Source organism: Embiotoca jacksoni, unplaced genomic scaffold, assembly GCF_022577435.1.
Source record: "Embiotoca jacksoni isolate LCO1_2020_lvr unplaced genomic scaffold, fEmbJac1.0.p SCAF_22, whole genome shotgun sequence".
NCBI lineage: Eukaryota > Metazoa > Chordata > Actinopteri > Embiotocidae > Embiotoca > Embiotoca jacksoni.
Window position 1 is genome coordinate 1587838 of NW_027185363.1, and position 20951 is coordinate 1608788.

Consider the following 20951-nt stretch of genomic DNA (forward strand, 5'->3'; position numbering starts at 1 on the left):
GACACTGTGTGGGGGCAGGGCTCTCTGGGGGTGGGTGGGGGGTGGGGGTGGGTGGGGGGGGTGGCGGCACACAGGAGACAAGGACATGAGAAGGAGAGAGGCAGGCGGAGGAGGTGAAACAAGAGGAAAATGAGGAAATGGAAGCAGGATGAAGGATGGGAGAGCAGCATGCAGCTGAGAAACAAAGGCCTGGACAAAGAGGCCGTGTTTTACCCATCTTTCTTAAACCCGGATTACCTCAAATATCAAAAGCCTTCTCCATTTGTCCAAATGAGGCCTGCAGTCAGCAGAACCCGTAATGATAATGGCTGTTTGAGAACTGAGCCCCAATACGAGGAGAATCCATCATTGTCTGCCATCAAACCTCCGAAAGAGAAACTGTAGTACAACAGTGATTCATGGCAGGAAAAGAGCTGCGTGTTTATTTCGATGCACACTTAACATGACTCCACTCTGGATGCTTTGAACCCCACCTGCTGTCATGAAAACACTTCCGGTATATTGGAGCTGACAGTAAAAGTAATGGCTTGTTCGATAACCATCCACTCCTTTGCGATCATCCTTTCGGTATTTCCGAGGCCCGGGTGACCTCTCACCTCTGACCCCCATCACGGGCGGCCCGCATCACATCAGGGACCGATAAACCTTGTAACATCATGACCCATTTCTTGGTGACACACACAGACACACACACACACACACACACACACACACACACACACACACACACACACACACACACACACACAAAGACACCTGCACAGAAATATATTGACACGATCCCATTTCAAATGCGTTCATTAGCTCAGCCCGAACAGCTTTTCTTTATAATAATTTTATCACGGTATTCATTTTTCAGTCTGTAAATACTGGCTGTGAGGAGGCCTGAGGGACTGTTTGTCAAGGCCTCTCTTTATTTTCACAGGATCTTGTATCATTTTGCTCTTCAGTGCCCCAAAAACAGAGAATATACACTGATGACACACTTCGTTCGAGGTCATTTTAAAATCTAATTCATAAATTAAAGTATGAAAAAGCAGCTTTGTTTCTTCTTCTGCTTTTGTTTGCACTCAAATTTGTCACCTATTTCTAATAGACTTATTGCAGAGCATTTTAAAAGGCTCCAGGGTGAGTATCGAGTGCGGCTTGCTCCAGTGAATATTTCAGCCTAGAGGAATTCTTTGAAGTAATGGTCTGCTAAGTAACTTCTCTGCATTGAGCTCAATAGTTCCTCCAGACTACTTACAGAAATGATTTTTCTTTTCTATGCAGCCGTGATTGAAAAATGGTCCGTTTGCTCATTTTAAACAAAGAAATATCTGCAACATTTGGAAAATGCAAAAGTGTACGCAGTTTGCGTGCAGCAGGAAGGATTTCCACATTTTCCAGCTCTCCTGCGGTGTAATGGGTTATTTGTCATCTGCAAAGTAAAGGATTTTTAAAAGTCAAGCCAGGACCGACTCCCTCCCTATCCTTTCTCTCACCCTCCCTCTCTTTCCCACTACCCCCCTGACACTTGCAATGGGCGATCGATAGGTTATTGATCAACTCTCTCTATCGCCAACCCACCAGACTAATCACCTTAACACCAGCCCAACTCTCTCTCTCTCTCTCTCTCTTTTCCCCCCTCTCCTCGGCTTCTTCCCTGTTGCTGTGTTTCCGTCTCTTGCTCTGTGTCACACTCATTCGAACAGTAAACCGTGCTTTTTCCACATTTGGATCATCAAAGTCAGCTTCATGAGTGTTTCCCTCCCTGTAAAGTAAACCCACCGAACCTTAAGACTGTGTCAATATTAAATTCACATCCGTGTATCTTCTTTTTGTTGCCAAATATAATCTATGTGGTGGATAAAACGAGAATATTTACCACTGTGGCAAGTGCTTTTCATCCATCTCTCACTTCTCTCACACCTCCTCTCCTCGCTCCCTGCTTCCATCTCTCCCTGTCTGTCTTTGTTCGAGGGAAAAATCGATGGCGCGTATGAAACCAGCATATTTCTCTGCCTCCTGCTGGAGGAGACCTAAGGGCAAAAGACATGGAGAAGGTGGTTCACAGTAAATGTCTAACATTTATACTTGCCTTTTATTTTGGCTGGAGCCAAATTCTACAACGTGGGAACGTGTTCAGTTGGCGAGCAGCGTTGACACTTTTGTAAAAAAAAAAAAACCATTTGATATTTTTATTGAAGGATTAAAGAAACTGAGATGAAAGGATGGTGTTCTCATCGAGGGTGGTTTTGTATTTTATGATCGACTTTCCCAGGCAAAAACCAAAATCACGAAATGAAATTAATATTTCATTAATATTAATAACTTTTTCAGACACTGCAGAACCTCTGAAGTCTATTTAATTCATAATTCACTCATTTGTCTCTCAAAGTATTACAATCTCTCCATCCTTAGACCCTTGATTGGAATGAGGAAGACTTCAACACATATACAACAAATAACCCATTTCTCTTTTGTTTCCTGGATCTCATTTCCAAATTTCACAATTGAAAAATTCAGTGACACATTTGCACTAGCAGGAGGAAATCGTTCTGCTCTTTTGTGTTCAGGGGAAAATCAAAGTCCGCAGAGGTCAGGACTGTTCTATTTTTTTTTTTCATTTTGGAGCCAGGAGTTTTTCGATCTGGGATGAGCAAATGAAGTCCGATGAGTCCCTTTTGGGTACAGGCGGCATGAGGTTTTTCCAGTGGCGCTGGTTGCCAAATAATCTGTTGCTTTGCCTCTGTATGATGAAGATAAGACTTTCCCTTTTAAGCCTCTAACTGCACTGAGTGATGCGATGAAGAGCCGATAATCCCTGGAGGAGAATCAAGGTGACCTATGACCTTTGGATATATTATATTTGAAGATGATGTTGCTCCCAATATATTTAGTGGTTGAAATGTCACGTGGACTATCCTGGAATCTGTGATCCATTATCTACATCATGAGAAGATTTCACTGTTGACAATAAAGGGATATTTGTAACAATTCCCTTCTCATTTGTGAAAACATATATTCTCAGAGCTTTTGTTTTTACTTCCAGACAACTAAAAACTGCTGAAACAACACGGCTGTGCAATACTTAGACAAACACCAGGCGTGCATACACACCTCACAGGAGAATTGATTGACTATTCTGTCTCAATACATCTCTCCTTCTGTTACTTAGCAACCGGTGCCTGAGAGGATACGGATGCTGGAGAAGTTGTACTCCTGTGCATTTTCAGTTGATAAAGACATATAATTAAAGCAAATGTCACCATTACCATGTTGTGAAATGCTGAATTTTTTTTTCACAGGAGTATAAGACAACACATGGTCTCTTGATCCTGTTATGTTAAACTGAGAGTAAATTCTTGATTTAAAACACTAGCTGGAGAGTTAAGATCCCACTTTTGTATTTTAGTTTTGTGTAGATTGAGTGAGGAGATGAAGTTGCCGAGTTGTTTTAATCATGAGGGTTTTCCTCAGTTGTTAACTACACCATAACAAGTAAAATTAAATCCCTGTTGTGCTGGTAAAGCTAACAAAAATACACATATGTATGTCTTATCTGCATTTATATTGTTCCATAACCACAGAAACAACTGAGATGAAAGGATGTTGACATGGTATTGTTTCTGTTTTTCCTCATTTTACATCATCTTGAAAATGTTGAAGATAGACTGCATAGATTTCCACTTTTTAGACTGTATTGTACCTTCACACACAGATAAATTATATTTATTTAACTACTACTGCGACAGCAGCATGGTTTAGAAAATATGCAGACTACAGCAATGTAAATGCTCAATACAAAACCCAGCTGCTACTTAATAAATCTATTACATATTTTGTATTAGGCAAAACAGTGGAGATTAAAAGGCTTTTTGTACTGATGAACTGCTTTTAGGATGACTTTCAATAGACTGAATAATCAATACTAAAACACAAACTGTCTCATGTGTACAGCATATGAGACAACCTCTGAGCCTATAAATGCAGGACGTCGTAATAAAAAAGGTAAACTGCATCATTTCCCATATAAATGGAAATAATGTGACATGGACTGACACAGTATTTGCACCTGGTTTTAATAGAATTTATAACAAATACCACATTATTTTTGTTTACCATGAAGCTCTCCAGAATAAAATCATGTAACATGAATAAAGTGACAAATTATGTGTAAAGAAAAGGCCAAAAACTCTTTGATTTTGTTACCATACTGTAGGTTCTGCACTATTTCTAAAACAGGAAAAATTGTGTATATACATATAAATATATAGCCTATATAAATAAAAACAAAGCCTATATAAAACATGAAAACTGGCAGTAAATATAATCTGTAAGCAGATAACGTGACTTTTTGTTTGTTAAACCACCACTTCATTACTAGAGCCAGCTACTGTTTGCACATGAATAAGGTGCAGTATGCCCTAAAAATTCCTGCAGTGTACTTCAGCACATCTGGCGACCAAGAGGAGACATTTTGACTGTTTCATTCTTCTTCTGTCTTTTTTTTCTGCAAAAGGCTTTATGTCAATATAGGAGGCTATTTTGCTGTAGCTCAGGAGTCTCTCTAGGTCGCTGGCCTATGATAAACATGTTGTTTTTTACCTGCGTGACTATGAATTGTGGAAAATTAATCCACACAATTTTTTTGAATGATGGGTATGGGAAAGTTGCACATATAATTAAAATGTCAATCTAAATACATGATTGTAGGCTTCAGTTATATAACATTATGAAACTCATCTCAGGTCAAATTTACATTCAGACATCATTGATGTTAAAGGAAACATTACATGTACATTAGTACAAAACTAAATGGTTTATGCATCATGTTGACTACTGAGTTAACAGGCGGGAAACGATATTTTACATGCGCAGTGAAATGTATTAATCCCGCTGCAAAAATAAACACGATCAAGTGGTAGCCTACTTCGTTACTGCGCATCCTGACAATTGATATGAAACAATTAAGGAATTTCTCTTTTTTCGATCAAATAAATGAGGGTAACGCTCGTTTTTTTTTTTTTTTTTTTTTTTTTTTTTTGCTTGATTGGTTTTTATAATCGAAATAACCTCTTCTCCAAGAACCACGTCAATAAGGTAAATTACGGGGTAGGACGGATATCATTATTAACCTTATTGAAAGGAGGAGGGCGCGTGGCCTTTTGCTCGACAGATAATAAAACAAGTCAACTGACATTTATTTTTTTTCTCGACTTATTTCTGGTGTCTTGTGCTACAGGTCAAAGCCTATAGCCACTGAAACGATTTCACACAAAAGCCTTAGGACACAGCACCGAGCGAGACTAAAGTGATCGATGATCAATATATCGAACACTGAGATCAATATCCGAACTTTAGGAGAAGCAGCTTATCCGTGGAGCTTTATGATATCCAGAAATAACCGCTTGCGTGGACGGACTTTTCGTTTTGGTTGATGGACTCGCAAAAATTACTGTTGACCTCAGGCATTCAAAAATTATTAAATAATCAAAATCAAGCGAATGAAAGTTAAAAAAAAAAAAAAAGCGAAATAAGCTTTTGACTTTATCATTTTGTGTGGGAAGAGTGGAGGCCCGTAGCTCAGAGGGCAAAATACATCTAGGCTACTTAAAAAAGTGTGTGTGTGTGTGTGTGTGTGTGTGTGTGTGTGTGTGTGTGTGTGTGTGTGTGTGTGTGTGTGTGTGAGAGAGAGACAAACCTTGCTTCCTTAATTTCTAAAAGATAGCCTACGTGTTAAAAAAAGACATCTTAAATAGTAACCTAGGCTATATTTATAATAAAGTTAATTTTCAAAATAAAATAAATCGAAAAAAACTTACGGCTTTTACAGCAAAGTTGAACAGCCAAAATAAAAGAATAGGTTATAAAGCTTATAGGCTATATATTGGGCCTTATGTTAAGTTGTAAAATATCCTTTAAAAAAAGACTGTATTTAGTTTTATTTGGTTCCTAACATGACTATAAAGTCAGAGTACAATTTTCCTTTTTTATTCTGTTTTATGTTCTGTAATAAACTAACTGCAATACGAATAGAAATAACTGAAAATATATTTCTTTCTTTTCGATTTATGATTTCTTAATTGGCCCTGTCCTGAGAGCAATACAAAAAACCATTAAAAAATAAATAAAAAGGCAAACACTATAGTCTCATTACAAACTGGCAAAATAGTTTTAAAGTTTCTCAGATGGCTAACACACACACACACACACACACACACACACACACACACACACACACACACACACACACACACACACACACACACACAAAACTGGCAGCATCTGCATATCGGCCTTGGTAGACTGAAGCGGATGGTATAAGCATCAATCAACGGACACCGAGCCCGGATCTGCTCTTCGAACTGTCCGAGGGCCCATGTGTTTCTTTTACTTTGTGAGCAGAGCTTTTATGAACAGCTAATAATGAATATCTATCTGCAAACAAATGTAGTTTAATGTATAAATGCCAAATAAACTTAATAAAAGGGGCACACTATTATTATTATTATTATTAGGCCTACATTGTTATTATTACAGTTCTTGAACATCCTACAGCTTTATGTTTTAGTGATCAAAAATATTGATTTAATGTAAAATTACATGGGACTCAACTACCCACATGTCTGTGGCCGATATTTTTTTTTTCCGGACTATATTTGTTTGTTTGTTGTCACACATTGATCTAAATTCTAATTAATTTAAACCTGACTTCCTCTGACTGTTAAGTCTGCAACACCATTTTAAAATAAATGTACGACATGGAACTATGAGAGTATATCATATTGCGCATATTGTTTTCTGGAGATGAAATCACACTCTGGATTTACTTCGCACAAACCAAATTAGCGGTCTGTTCTCTCATTGGTCTGCAGCGTTGGGATCCTAACTTTGTGACCTCCTTCACCCCCTCTCAACCCCCCTAACCGGCATGCGCCACGTCATTAATCTCTGTCAATCAATACTTCGATCAGGTTTATCACTAAGCGCATAAATGCAAAACCATACAGTCCGTGGGAAAACAAAGTTTATCTGTAAGGAACTCCTGTGTCTGTAAACAGATACGGACTGTATTTTACACACATTACGCGTTATATCACCTGTCTCTCTCTGCCTCACGTGCACAGGTACAGGCTGGGCACGCGCGTGCACAAACAGGCCACCAAAGTCATGTTCGGCAGTATAAATATTTAGCCTACACCTTCTCAAAACTAAATACACGCAGATCAAGTTAAAGCATTGATAACTAATACAACATCATATAAACCGCGTGCACCACGTTTTGATCCCGGTGAGGAAGGCTGTTAAGGAAACCCGGCTCGTGCCCGCCCACAATTTAAATACACATAGGCGCGCTCCCATCCCTCTGACACGCGGATCAACCTGCTCTTCGTGGAAGCGCTGTTGGACCAGAGATGAGATATAGCCCTGAAGAGCTCCCGACCACATGAATGCATAAAGCGCCACGACGCCGTGGAGTCGCTCGCTGCTGCACCTGCTTCGGAACAACAGAACTTTTCTACACCACACCGGATTGATTGGGGAATTTTAATCAATGGATTGGCGTTCAAACGGGTTGGTCATTTTATTGCTCCGGGAGGGCTAAGGGGTAAGGAAAAAGCGCGTGTCCCTGAGTGAGAGAGGGACAAGAGGGAAAGAAGGGGAGCTAAGGGGAGAGGGTGGGAGGGTGGGACAACGGAACACATATCTTTTCAGTTATGGAGCTCACCATGGAGAACCTCCACAGCGTCTCCTCGCACACCCAGGTGGGGGACCTCATGAGTTCTCCGCACGCTCGGCCGTCGCCGTCCCCCAGCTCCACTCCCCGGAATCTGGTCTCGCACGCGCCCGGCTCGCGGTCAGCGATGGTGTCCGGCATGGCCTCGCTTCTGGAGGGGTCTGGCGGGGACTACCGGACAGACCCGTCCGCTTTGTCCGGACACCTCCATCCGTCCATCAGCATGTGCGAGACCGGTATGAGCCTTAGTAACACTTACACCACTCTGACCCCCCTGCAGCATCTACCTCCGATATCCACCGTCGCGGATAAGTTTCACCACCCGCACTCACACCACCATGCTGCCGCCCATCAACGACTCTCCGCCGGGAACGTCAGCGGAAGCTTCACGCTGATGCGGGACGACCACCGGGGGCTTTCCTCCATGGGCAATCTGTACAGTCACTACCCCAAAGAGATGTCTGTGTCCGGTATGGGCCACGGCTCGCTCTCCCCGCTGTCCAGCGGGCTGAGCTCTCTGCACAACTCCCAGCAGCCGCTCTCAGCCTACGGTCCCAGCGCGCACCTCTCTACCGACGCCAAGATGCTCTCTCCGGTGTCAGGGTTCGAGTCCCACGCATCCATGCTGTCCCGAAGTGACCAAGAGCACCTGGCCAGGAGTTTAGGAGGGCATGGCCACGGCATGATCTCCAACCTCAATGGCATGCACCACCACCCGCACAGTCACCTTCACTCCCAGGCAAACGGCGCGGTGATGCTGGGGGACCGGGAGAGGCACGGTCACGGGGCCAGCCAGGGAGTATCAGGGTCAGGCATGCAGGCGGAGGAAATCAACACAAAGGAGGTGGCTCAGAGGATAACGGCCGAGTTAAAGCGGTACTCCATCCCACAGGCCATATTCGCACAGAGGATCTTAAGCCGGTCGCAAGGCACTCTCTCAGACCTGCTACGGAACCCCAAACCCTGGAGTAAGCTCAAGTCGGGCCGGGAGACCTTCAGGAGGATGTGGAAGTGGCTGCAGGAGCCAGAGTTTCAGCGGATGTCGGCTCTCCGGCTGGCCGGTAAGATATAGCCACTTTAGTGTTATTTTTTTCACATGAAAAAAATTGTCTTGTGTAACAGCCCAGTCACCTTCCACCATTATTTCCAAAATTATTACCAGACATCCAAAACTTGCGCAGGCCTAAAATATGCAGCACCACGGACAGTTCAAGAGCGCGCAGAGGCACAGCAGCTTCATCAATCAAATTAACTGTATCCTTATTTCTGAGTCCTAAAGCAAATAAAGAGTATACAAACAAATATATGTTTTGTTCATTCAGATAGAAATAAGAAATATTAATGACCGCTTCATGCACATTTACGCAGGCTGTGCAAAACTAATTTGTAGGTCTACATTTTTGACCGACACATCGCAAATCGCAATTGATTCACAATAAACCTCATAATAGTTTCCTCCCACGACGCCTGTTTCTCTGCGTGTGTGTGTCCAACACAGCAGTGGTGGAGGCGGTGGGGCTACTGGGCCAACTAGTTGCGCGGGAAAAGCGGGGTGACCCCAGGCTGCCTGATCAATACACCAGTTCCCACTCTCCCTTTTAAATGTGGCACACAGATCAATACTCGTATTGGAGCTGAAAGACGCAATAACCGCACGGTCTCGCTGGCTTTTCATTTAGTACTGTGTAGTAAAAGCTCTAAATTTAGAACATGTACAGGTATGATCGTTCAGACTCATTTCTGGTGTGAGCTTTTTACCTGGGAAGACGCGTTTTCACGGTGCAGTCAGTGGAATCAGGTGAGCAAAATGTGATCATTAATTTCAGTATTTCAAACTTAAAAAGATTGATTATATAGGCTACTCTCGCCAGGAGACTCTTCTCATAATTACAGAAAAAAAAAATTCTATTTAATATAGAACTATTGCATATTTATTTTCCAATCCTACTGGTGCATCCCAAGATCTATTCCAAGGCAACCTTGAGCTGCACGAACTGTTCTGATGAAATATTGATTGCAACTGGGATGGGGATCAGTAACATGGACCAGTGCAAACAAGGAAATATATAAAGAATATAGAGTTTTTGTAGCTGGATAACACAAACGCTGATAAAATTGATAGACATTTCCCATTAAAAGTGCAATTTCTTCACGTGATCATGCAACTGTTCGTGTCCATAACTCGGATCAGTAAATGTCCAAACCAACAGCTTATGTATTACAGTACAAATTAAACATATTTATTTACTGGTTTCAGGGTGGATGGCATTATTCAGAACATATGAACAACATAGATTTATCAAAAATAATAGTGTCTTTAAGATAGATAGATAGATAGATAGATAGATAGATAGATAGATAGATAGATAGATAGATAGATAGATAGATAGATAGATAGATAGATAGATAGATGAGGATTAGTAGCTGAGGCTGTGAGTGTCATTAATAGTGTTGCTCTGTCCTTTCAGTGTTTGCCTGGCTTTGCACATAGGAGATCAATAAGGCCGTTTCCCCTTCCCAACCCCCTTCTCTCCCACTCCCTGGTGCTCTCCCTCTCTGTTTCTCTCCCTGTCTCTCTCCCTCTCTGCGGCACATGACAATAATATCACAAATGTTTCACTGGTTAACCTGGCAACAGGCAGGTTGATTGGCTTCAGGAGAACAAAACAAACAAAAAAAAAAACAACAAAAAAAAAAATACGTTGACTGGAGGAGAAGAGAAACAACATGAGGAGTTTCATAAAGTCAAACAATGCATAGAGAGATTTTCCATCCTCCCTGCTCTCTCTTACCAGACCCATCTTTTAATGCCCATCAAACTTACTTGTGCCATGAAAGATTAATATCAGCTTGCAGTTTCTCATATTTTCTGAGGAATCCAAATGGACCAAATTGGAATGAACAAAACTTCAGTCAACTCGGCTTAAGTGCAAAAGCGAGAAAAGCAAAACTGACATGTGGAAAAAGAGCTGCAGGAGCTGAGAGATGCCATTGATTGAGTGAGGGAGGGCAGGCAGGTTTAGGCTTTGTGTGAACAGCCAGATAGAGGCAGGGTAGTGAAAGGATCAATACTGACCTTAATAATTGATAAGTATAAGGGAGACGGAGGCGAGATGGGAAGAAAGAGCGAGGCAGAGAGAGGTAGTGTAAGCGCTTGTAACAGCATCTTCTAGGTAAGGAAAGTCAAATCTGTGGTCAACGGTTGAGGACCACACACCGGTCTTCCTGCCTAAACACCATGGCAGAGGGGGTGTAAGTGGTTTTGAAAAACGTTGTTTACACCCCAAACATGCTGTGAAATATCAATAGCAGAGATCTGACACCAACAAGAAGGATGTAAACTTCCAGTGCTGGAAACTCAGATCAGAACGAGGCCAGAGAAGAAGCCCGTCTGCCGATTTGTAACAAAGAAACTGCAATATTTCAAGTGAAATCAGGCAAAGGAAGTTTGATATTTTAACGCAACCATGAAAGATCAGAGCTTAAGAGACTCTTCCAGTAGACAAAGGGCGTCAGAGCATCCAGCTGCCTATCGAGATGTAGTAATGAGTGCTTTCTGCTCATGTCAGCGAATCCTCAAAGCAATCCAAGGTTGTGATGTCATTTGATTTTAAAGGTTGCTATGCTTTATGGGGTTTGTAATGCGTCTTTATGGAGGCCTGCAAGCACACTTCACCGAGTGCGTGTGCGTACATGCATGCGCGCGTGTCTGTGCGAGTGCTTCCACATGCACATGTGTGTGTGACTGGGTTATAGAGTGTGTTTGCACTATACATTGTTCAGGCTTATCTGACTCGCTCTGAATCGGTATTGATTTCCTCTCTTCTGCTCTCTTCGGCTCTCTCATATTCTCCCTCGCTCTCCTTCCCGTCTTGCCTCCCTCTTCTTTCTCTTTTGGCTCCATACCAGCATCGGCAAAGCAGATCCTTTGCCTTCCAACCTTAATTCATCTCTTCTCTGTGGTCATCTCTCTCGGTAACAGAAATAACTCATTTTGCATACTGGCACACTGCTGTGAAATATTTTGACACTTAGTGTGAATGAGACTGAATGTGACGGGACTTTGGAAAACCTATAAAAGCATGACAACATAGCATAGGATGAAATAGCTCCACACAGCTTCATGCAAACTTTAAAACAACCTGCAGCTGAAGATCAGATGTTTGTGGCATGCACAGAAAACTATGTAAAAATAAAATTGTGCACCTATTGTTTCACAATTGATGGCTGTAAAGAGGGAAAGAGGGAGGACTATATCACGTCCCTCTATTTTGCCTGCTTTTGATAATAAACTGCCTTAAGGTATTATGATCAAAATGAGAATTAGATCTTTTTGCCAACTACGTTTTCACAAACAAGAAGTTTATCTTGCTGTAGTGGTGCATAATAAACAAAAACTAAAAAGTAAGAAAAAAACATGAATAAATATTAATATGGCAATGTAAACGGACAAACGGTAATGCTGTTGATTTGATCCATCTCTTAATTTAAGTTCTTAATTTGTAATTTGCTGCCCAGCCCTGCATTGATTTGATAAAGCGAGCGTGGCTCACAGTCTGTAGAAGGCCTGGTGGTGCTGAAAGGACAGTTCCTCTTGATCTCACACAGCATCAGTTTGGTGTTAAACACCAATAAAACCTTTAAAGACACAATTTGTCAGGCTTGAATTACAACTTTTTGGCTTCAACCGTTCAACTTTAACTTCATTACACTCTGGGGGAAATTTAAATAAACTTGTTCCAAGAATAGACTCTAGTCTGTAGGTCTGCTGTGTGTGAGAGACTTTACCTGTGAGATGTGCTGAAGCTAAACCTTATTTCAGCCAGAATTTATCACATAATTTCCTATTTAGATGATAAATGGCCAGCCTGAAAAACTGACACAGACTTCATTGATATGAAATTAATAATTATAATTAATTAATTATCAGCTTAATGATGAATATTAAGAAAATAATTTATATTAAAAATATTTTTTACTTATAATGGCATTAAAAAATATTAAAAAATATATTGGTAATAGACCTTGTTTGAGGCTTCAGTAAAACACATTCCCTCAAATCAAAAACTCTGAATTAAAATTTCAAAATTTCTTACTTTCAAACAACAATCATCACAAAGAGAAATGTAGATATTAGATTTTTATAAAACTTCTAAATGTTTCTGAGCATTCCAGGAAAATGTCTCACTTTGAATTGTGGCTTGATTTTAGTTTTGTTTGCATCGAGTTTTGTTTTACTCTCTATACTTTCACCGCATTTCGGGTCACAAAATCAGCCACAAATGTTTGAATGAAGCCTGTGCTCTCGGGAGAGAAATTTTGCATTTAATGGTGAGCTGTTAGTAACACACAAAAAAAAGTCCAGTTTGTTAAGGAAAAACGGAGCGCAATTTAAAAAGAAAAAACATTTAAATGTAGCGCAAGGCTTGCAGACGGTTTATAGACTATAACTCAATATGTGATAGGCTGAAAAGCTGCCCATCACTCCTCTCAACAGGACAACACGGGCTTTACATTGAAAAATAAACGACAGCTTTCAAATAACCCAACGCTAATCAGTGGATAGTATTTTAAGGATGAGGGGACGGTTTGGTTTCACTGCTGCTGTGCTGTGTGTTGTTACGGGTGGGGTTAATGGTGACGGGAGGCGTTCGGGCGTTTTACTTCCCAGCAATGAATAGGCCTATAATATGATCAATATAATCAATAACAGTACATCTGAGAGGTGTGACAGAGAGTGATTGACACCAAACTGTTTCTCGCCTGCAGTAGTCCGTCCAGGGCGGGAGAGGGCCCGTCTCACCGCACACAAAGCCCGATCTCATCCATCCGTCCAGGCGTCGACTAGCAGCAGCACGGTGCGGTTAGTTCACCGTCTGCCCCTCATGCCCCATCTGCCCACACATACACACACACATGCACACACACACACGCACACACACACACACACACACACACGCACGCACACACATTTAATTGATACATTTGTGTAAATTATAAATCAGATTAAAGTTACACTGTAGAAGTAAAGGAAAGAAATACACTTCTGCATTTTCATTTCATCAAATCAGAGGATAAAGATAGATGGCCTCACATCCATCTGTTGGCTTTCATCTCTGTTTAATCTCACCTTCAGGACGTGCAGCTGACATCTGAGAAGCTCATGTTTCCTTCTGCACATTCAACATTTCAAAACACACCAGACAGAGTGTCTTCCGAAAAAAATCCTATTCATATCAGCAGTAACTCAGCCAGTAACACAACTCCAATCAAATGTTTTCATTGAAGACTCACTGCCAGTGGAAAATTTAAAGTCTCCTCCACTTAAAAATGTGTTTGACCACTAAGACCTTCACCGTGCAGAATGATGATGTATGTGCAGAGCTTTGAAACTCTGGTTCCACACTCATCTGCTGAAGAAGGAAGGTTTCCTTTTGCTCACAGCATCTGGAATTAAAGCCAGTGTATTAACTTAAGCAATTGACGAGACATTTTGGAATCTTTTGGAATCAACAACAGAATAAGTAGATATAATTTTAACAATTTTTAAACAGGTAATTAAACTTTTTTTTAAAAAGAAAAACATTTTAGACTGCTATTACACAAAGAGTATTTTTACATGTCTTGAAACATGTCTGGAGGAGGCATTTAACAGAACGAGCACCACTGAATATAGATTCCTGTTCTACAATCTATTTTTGACTGTTTTTGCTTCATGTAGATTCATAATAGTCTCTTATGTCTAAAATAACAGACAAAAATCAACAAGCATGTACCTATTGCCGTTTACATCTTCATATGGAGTACTACATGCATCCACACACACATGGAAAGGGAAAGCAGAAACAACAGCAGCCACTTAAGTGATAAAGACGAGCTGCTCTTAAATGAGGCACAAGTGCAACTTCACATGCTGAACCACCAGCGAGTTAATCTTTGGATCAGTGAGAGGTTGAGATTAAACAAAGTGGCAGTTGCCTGATACCTTTGGCATCTTTGACACCAGGACATATGAAAGAGGCGACGTGAGCGAGTGCCACTCGAGACTGCCGAGCGCCATCCGCTTGTCTCTTCAGAAAAGCCCATTTGGTAATGAGGCAACTAAAGATAGCAGAACGGTTTGGTTCTTGTCTCGAGAGAGGTGGCTTTAACGAGCAGCTCCCTCTCCTCCTTCCCTGTGGTTCTATCCATTGCTGTGGCAGGGGACGTTCAGGGTGCCAGAGGCTTCTCATTTGAAATTGACTTATTGATTATCTGAAATATGGAGTGACCAGGCCCGGGCCTAGTGCTAACTCCTTAGTTTCACTCTTAGTTTGATGGTGGGCTATGTTTATTCTCACCGCGGCGCTCCGCGCTGCAGTCGAGCTGATGGAGGAGAACCAGAGTGGTGTTGGCATTGTAAAATGGCCGGTAGCACAAGTTGTTCGAAAACAGGCATTACATATTAAATTATCACTATATTAGCACTAGCATTCAGTCATTACATTAGGGAGTATTGAGTTTGGTTTGAGACAGCACTTAGAGAGCCTCGGGGAGATTCTGGCATGGCTGGGCCTGAACCAATTGAATAAACGTTCCATGAAATGGTTCTGAAGTGCAGATCAATCAATATGGGGGCTATCAATCTGAGGGCAAATTAAAACAATTGAGAAAAACAACAAGAGGAAAACAGTTGAGGAAGTTGAGAAGGGATGGAGTGATGGATCTGTGGAGGCTCTGGTCTATAGGGACAAACATATAACCTACATTCTGCTGAGGAAAAATAGCTTTGTAATTATGCTTTGCTTGCAGTAACAAAGCATGAACAATGGACACACACACACATGCTCTCACACACACACACAAACGGCCATGCATACACATGTGCACATTCATATTGATCTCCACCTCACAGTCAAATCTGTTTACTGCTGTTGTCTAAACCTGCTGTAAAGTCATCAATCATTTGCATACACCACCACCTCGCAGCCTGTTTTATCCTCTGTCTCCCTCCTTTACTTCCTCTCATCCGCTCCTCTTTTCACTCGTGCTCACACAGTCATCCAGGACTGGGTTAAATATCACTCCTGTTTCAAAAGCACCAGACTCAATGTCGTACAAGCGCGCAGACTTTAAAAAAATATATATATAAATGCTAAATAGTGGGTAACTTATTTGAGTCATTCTTTTTGTCCTCTTCCAGATCTCCCAGATTGGATGACTGCCACTCTTTTCCGCCACTTCTCCTTTGTTCTTCCACAGATAAACAATTTCTTCTCATCTGTCTGTCACAAAGCGCGTTCGCGAGCTATACTCCCCCAGCGCAAGTTGGTGCACGCGCGCACACGTCTCTGTCTTTCTCTCTCTCTCTCTCTCTCTCTCACTCACACACACACACACACACACACACACACACACACACACGCACGCACACACACACACACACCTCGCTCTCACGGATCGATGGGGATCGATCGGGTGGGGAAGGGAGCCCTGATTACTGGACCACGTGTTCGGGAGAAAACCGCGGAAAATCGATCATTGCAGCTTTTTAGGGCAGCAGAACAGAACAGACTCCCTCCAGTCTCCACAGCTAGAGCCGAGCCTATACTGACGGTGCATCCAGGCACGGCAGACCGCGTCTTTGTCAGCATTTCACATCACGCTCCTCCAGTTTCAGCAAGACACACAGACCCTGGAGTCAAGACACTTTATCCGCCTTTACCTCTTTTTTTTTTCCTTAGGAGATTTGTTATCAAGAGTCACAAGGATTTAAAACTAAACAGAATTGTTCAAAATAAATCATCAGAAACGCAAAAACTAAACCGTACAAATGTGTTTTACTGACGTTGTGTGCCATCGCACTTTAGCTCATTCATAAATATTGCAAAAGCCCATTTTGTAGTTAATTTCACCACACTTCAAATCAACGTATAGGCTCTTAAAACTTGCTTAAAATCCGTCACAATTGAACAATTGGTCTCCTATTGTTTGTTTTTTCACGTCTTCATGTTCTACTCCAGCACCATATAGGGACCAGTCAAATGTCATTTGTGTAGCGTTCAAGGACAGTTCGACATCTGGTTACTCAGCTGTTCCAAAATAGGATGTTCCATAAGGAAGCTTTAGGTTATTATAAAAATAAACAAGCATAGGCCAATATATTAGTTATGGAAAATCAAAAAGTTTTTCTTCTGTACATAAAATTCAGAGACAACTGTTAGCAAGTTTCAGAGCCACTTAACCCATGAAATAAATTGAAAACAAAGTATTTCTGGGAGGCACGACATCTGCCTACATACTTGAAGAGTGTTTGCTAAATAACAACATTTCGAGGGCCTGGAACCTGCAAATCACGCTATTAATGGCCATTTAAAAATGCCAAAGGTGGCTTCTAATGCACTGGGATAGGCGAGATTTAATTTAGGCTAACATCTTCTTTCTCACTTTTGACTTTCAGAATCTGAAAGGCAGGACAACATTTTAATTTGGCAGCCTCTGTGGACTCTCTGACTAATTGGTTTCCTTGCTACCTTTACGCTTTTCCGTTCTATCTTTTGTGCCCCGTAACTCTCCTGTTACATGTGTGCACGGTGCTTTGTAATCTGTTCTTCAAATGATGCTTTTCCTCCATTATTATACAGTCATGGCACAGGTCTAATTCAGACTGAATTTGAAAAATAAATACACATTTTCAAATTAAACAGGGTTTACATAATACCAATATATGAACACAGACACCTGCTATTGGAACATTTTAAAAGTTTTTTGCTTTTACCGATTTGCCCTTTTCCCGTTTTTTTGTTTTGTTTGGCATTTCCCTTTATGTCATCACATGCCGTCATCCTTCCTAAATAATGGAGCCATATGTCGATTTAGGTGTATCTAATACTGTATTTTGTGTTCAGTTTACAGGGTCACAAAATATATTGATGATAGTAAAATGTATCTGTGTTGTCATGTCCTTCCCCTTCCTCCCTCTATCCTTTCCCCTCCAGCATGCAAACGTAAGGAGGAGGACCGTGGACGAGAGCGCAACCAGGTGCCAAAGAAGCAGCGACTGGTCTTCACCGACCTGCAGCGTCGCACCTTGGTAGCCATCTTCCGAGAGAACCGCCGCCCCTCCAAGGAGATGCAGATCACCATCTCTCAGCAGCTGGGCCTGGAGCTCTCCACCGTATCCAACTTCTTCATGAACTCACGCCGCCGCTGTCCGGACCGCTGGGACACAGAGGAACACAGTCACGGGGTGCACGGCCACGGCCACGTGCACACGCCCCACGGAAACATCATCAACAACGGCGTCTCGCCGATCCAACCCGGCACCTCCTCTGCGACCACGTTCTCCAAGGCCTGACGGCTACAGCGCCGATGGTTGAGCGGATGCATGGAGGATGGAGAGGGGAGATGGTTTGTCTCTACAACAGTGGGCTCGAACTCCAATTCTTCAGAGCTTCGGGGGTGTGTAACTTCAAACCACTCATCTGATTCACCTGCTCAAAGTGCTGAGGACTTGCGCAGATGAATCAGATCTTCTCGATGCTCCGTGTGTTTTCTTTTAATCTGAATGTCATTCTAAGGGGCCTCGTGGCCCTTCCAATTAAGGATTTAGTAGCTTTAAGAGTTTCCCTCAAACAACCACACGTGGCTCTGAGTAATCCACCAGAAAACCAAAGACAATCTACACTAAACCACACTGTGGGTCTGTGTTGAAGCATTGACGAGAAGATTTTGCTTCAGGGAAGCCGGTAGCTTTAAGACAAGAGACCTTGAGAAGTCTTCTCAAATCAGCCAGAAATCAGGCAGCAGGAGTATCCGCTGGGCTGTGATCAACGACTCCTCATTTCAGTAGTAACACACGTAGAGGCTGATTGAGAGGTGCGTTTATGTGTCAAGTGTCTGTGAAACGCTCTCCTAGGGTCCTTTGACCCACTAACCACACATCGCCTCGCATCTCTGCATGCATGCGTGTGTCGTGCGTGTGCATGTGCGTAAAAGTTCACAGGCTGTATTACGTGCCACAGGGGTGTCATGCCGCTGCAGTCATTCAGCACGCTCCACGTCAGAGTAACAGCGCCACTTGCTGTCCGTTTAAACCCGAACACGTACTGAGCATGTTGGTGTGATTGCAGCTCATATCTCCAAAAAGGCCTACAGCAACATGTAAATTTGTATGAGGACACAGAATACCAAAGTAAAAGTGTAGCTCCACAAACACCAAACAAACTGAGACAAAATGATAAAACACAATCATTTACACACTCTGATAAATATTTGAATGTTTGTCTCTTAAGACTCATCGTATGGCTACAAGGGCCGTAGGCTGAGTAGCTACTCGAGAGGTTATTTTCAGGTTACAAAAGGAGAACAATCAAACAGGGACGACACTCCACGCGTCAAAAGTGTCGTCCCCGAGTATTAGGGAGTGAGGGGAGGTGTGTGTTGGGAGGGTGTCTGCTCTGTTCTAGTGGCCAAACACGAGGTCAAATATCACAATATAGGATCCTGAGTGCCAATGATGTTTGCCTCTTTATGATAATCAGAGAACAGACGCAGCCCGCTCCGTTGCCATTCGCCCCGCTGTGTCCGGTCTGTGTCATTACAACCGTCAAGCTGCGAGCACTATTCGGGCAGGTTGCCTATTCCATACCTCAGAAACACATTTATGCGATCAACATGAAAACACAATGAAAATGACTGTAAATAATCTTTAATTTCATCTCTTTCTCTCGGTCTTATCTAGTCTCTATTGATCTAGTCTCTTGCTACTCCCCAGTATGTCTTTCATTCCCTCCCCCCCTTTTTAACTACTGATGCGGGTAATAATAGTACCATCGACACATGGTTTCTCTCTCATGACTATTGTGCTATGTTGTGCTGAAACTATATGTGAAGAAGCACCTTGTTGACAAAATTTAAAAAAAATTAAAGATATAAAAAAAAGAAAAAGAAAGGACAATTCAACATGATTAGACCGACACTATGCACAGACAAGGAAGAGATACCACAAGTGACAAACTGTGCATATTTGTGAATACCTGTCTGATGGAATAGATGGACTGTCTGGACGTGAAGGACCGCCTCCTTGATCTCTAAACTTTGACCTCTTTGAACTGGACTGTCGCTGCATTTCTTTGCTGATGGTGTTCCTTGGTTACCATGAGAACAGCCTCATTTCTTTTTATCATCTTTTTTATGTCTTTTTAAAAAAAACAAAAAAACATTGTGGGCAAAGCCACTTGTTGTGTAGCATCTTCTAGCGGGAGATAATCATATTAAAGAGGAGACGCAGACAAGAGGAAGAAAGGAGCAGCACGAGAGGCAGGAGCATCAGAGGCCCGTCATAAGACTGGAAGGAAACATTTTAAGTGACATTCCTCCATAAACTGGGCTGTTATGTAGTGCACTATAACAGATTTCCTGTTGGCAGTGTCATTTAGGAATTCTTCTGGAGTCGAGAGGGGAAAAAACGTTGTGGGTTTTCAGTGAAGACGTTCAAAATTCAGACCCAAAGCTGAGCATTAAGTGATGGAAACATTTGTGGGTGCGGCTACCTCACAGAATTAAGTGGACTGTGACACGGCCATCAATACCAAAGATACTCCGAGCCTGCTGTGTTCACACTGGACCTGGGACACACACACACACACACACGCACACGCACACGCACACGCAAGACTCGCAGACAGATGCAGAAGTTCATGCACACACCCCCACAGAGCAGTCGTGCTGCATGACAAACAAAAAGCAGGTGTTTGTTATGTGGAAAGAGTTGAGTGCCTTTTTCCTTCAACCAGGGTTTGGACTGCTCTGATCTCTCTCTCACACACACACGCACGTGCACGTGTGCACACACACACACACACACACACACACACACACACACACGTTTAAAGTGAAGGGGGGCACACACTGGGTGAAGGGGGTGCACCACTGGAAGGGTCTTCATGACATTAAAAAAGCCACTTTTGTTCTGATTCAAAGAGCACTTTTTTCACACAACGAGGGGGAAAGATTGTTTACCGCCACCATTTTATTGTTTATTTTATTTATTTATTAATTTTTTTTTACATGCTGGTGAGACTCGGTAATCTCCCGAGTCCTCTCCACGATACACACACGCACACACACTCCAGCCAGAGATATTTTTGTGTAATTTGTAATCCGAGTGAAGGTGTGTGTGTGTATTCGACTGTTTACAAAGCCCTCTTTTTCTGCTCTCTCTCATTGGTTGGCATCTAAAATTTAT

At 42.2% G+C, this 20951-nt stretch overlaps 1 protein-coding gene across 1 annotated transcript; it reads left to right on the forward strand.

The window, feature by feature from the left end:
• Positions 1–7703: 7703 nt before the first annotated feature.
• Positions 7704–18059, forward strand: onecut3b (one cut homeobox 3b). The gene is made up of 2 exons (XM_069158016.1): positions 7704–8784; positions 17701–18059. The coding sequence occupies exons 1-2, from the start codon at positions 7704–7706 to the stop codon at positions 18057–18059; spliced, it is 1440 nt and encodes a 479-aa protein (XP_069014117.1).
• The last annotated feature ends 2892 nt before the right edge of the window (positions 18060–20951 follow it).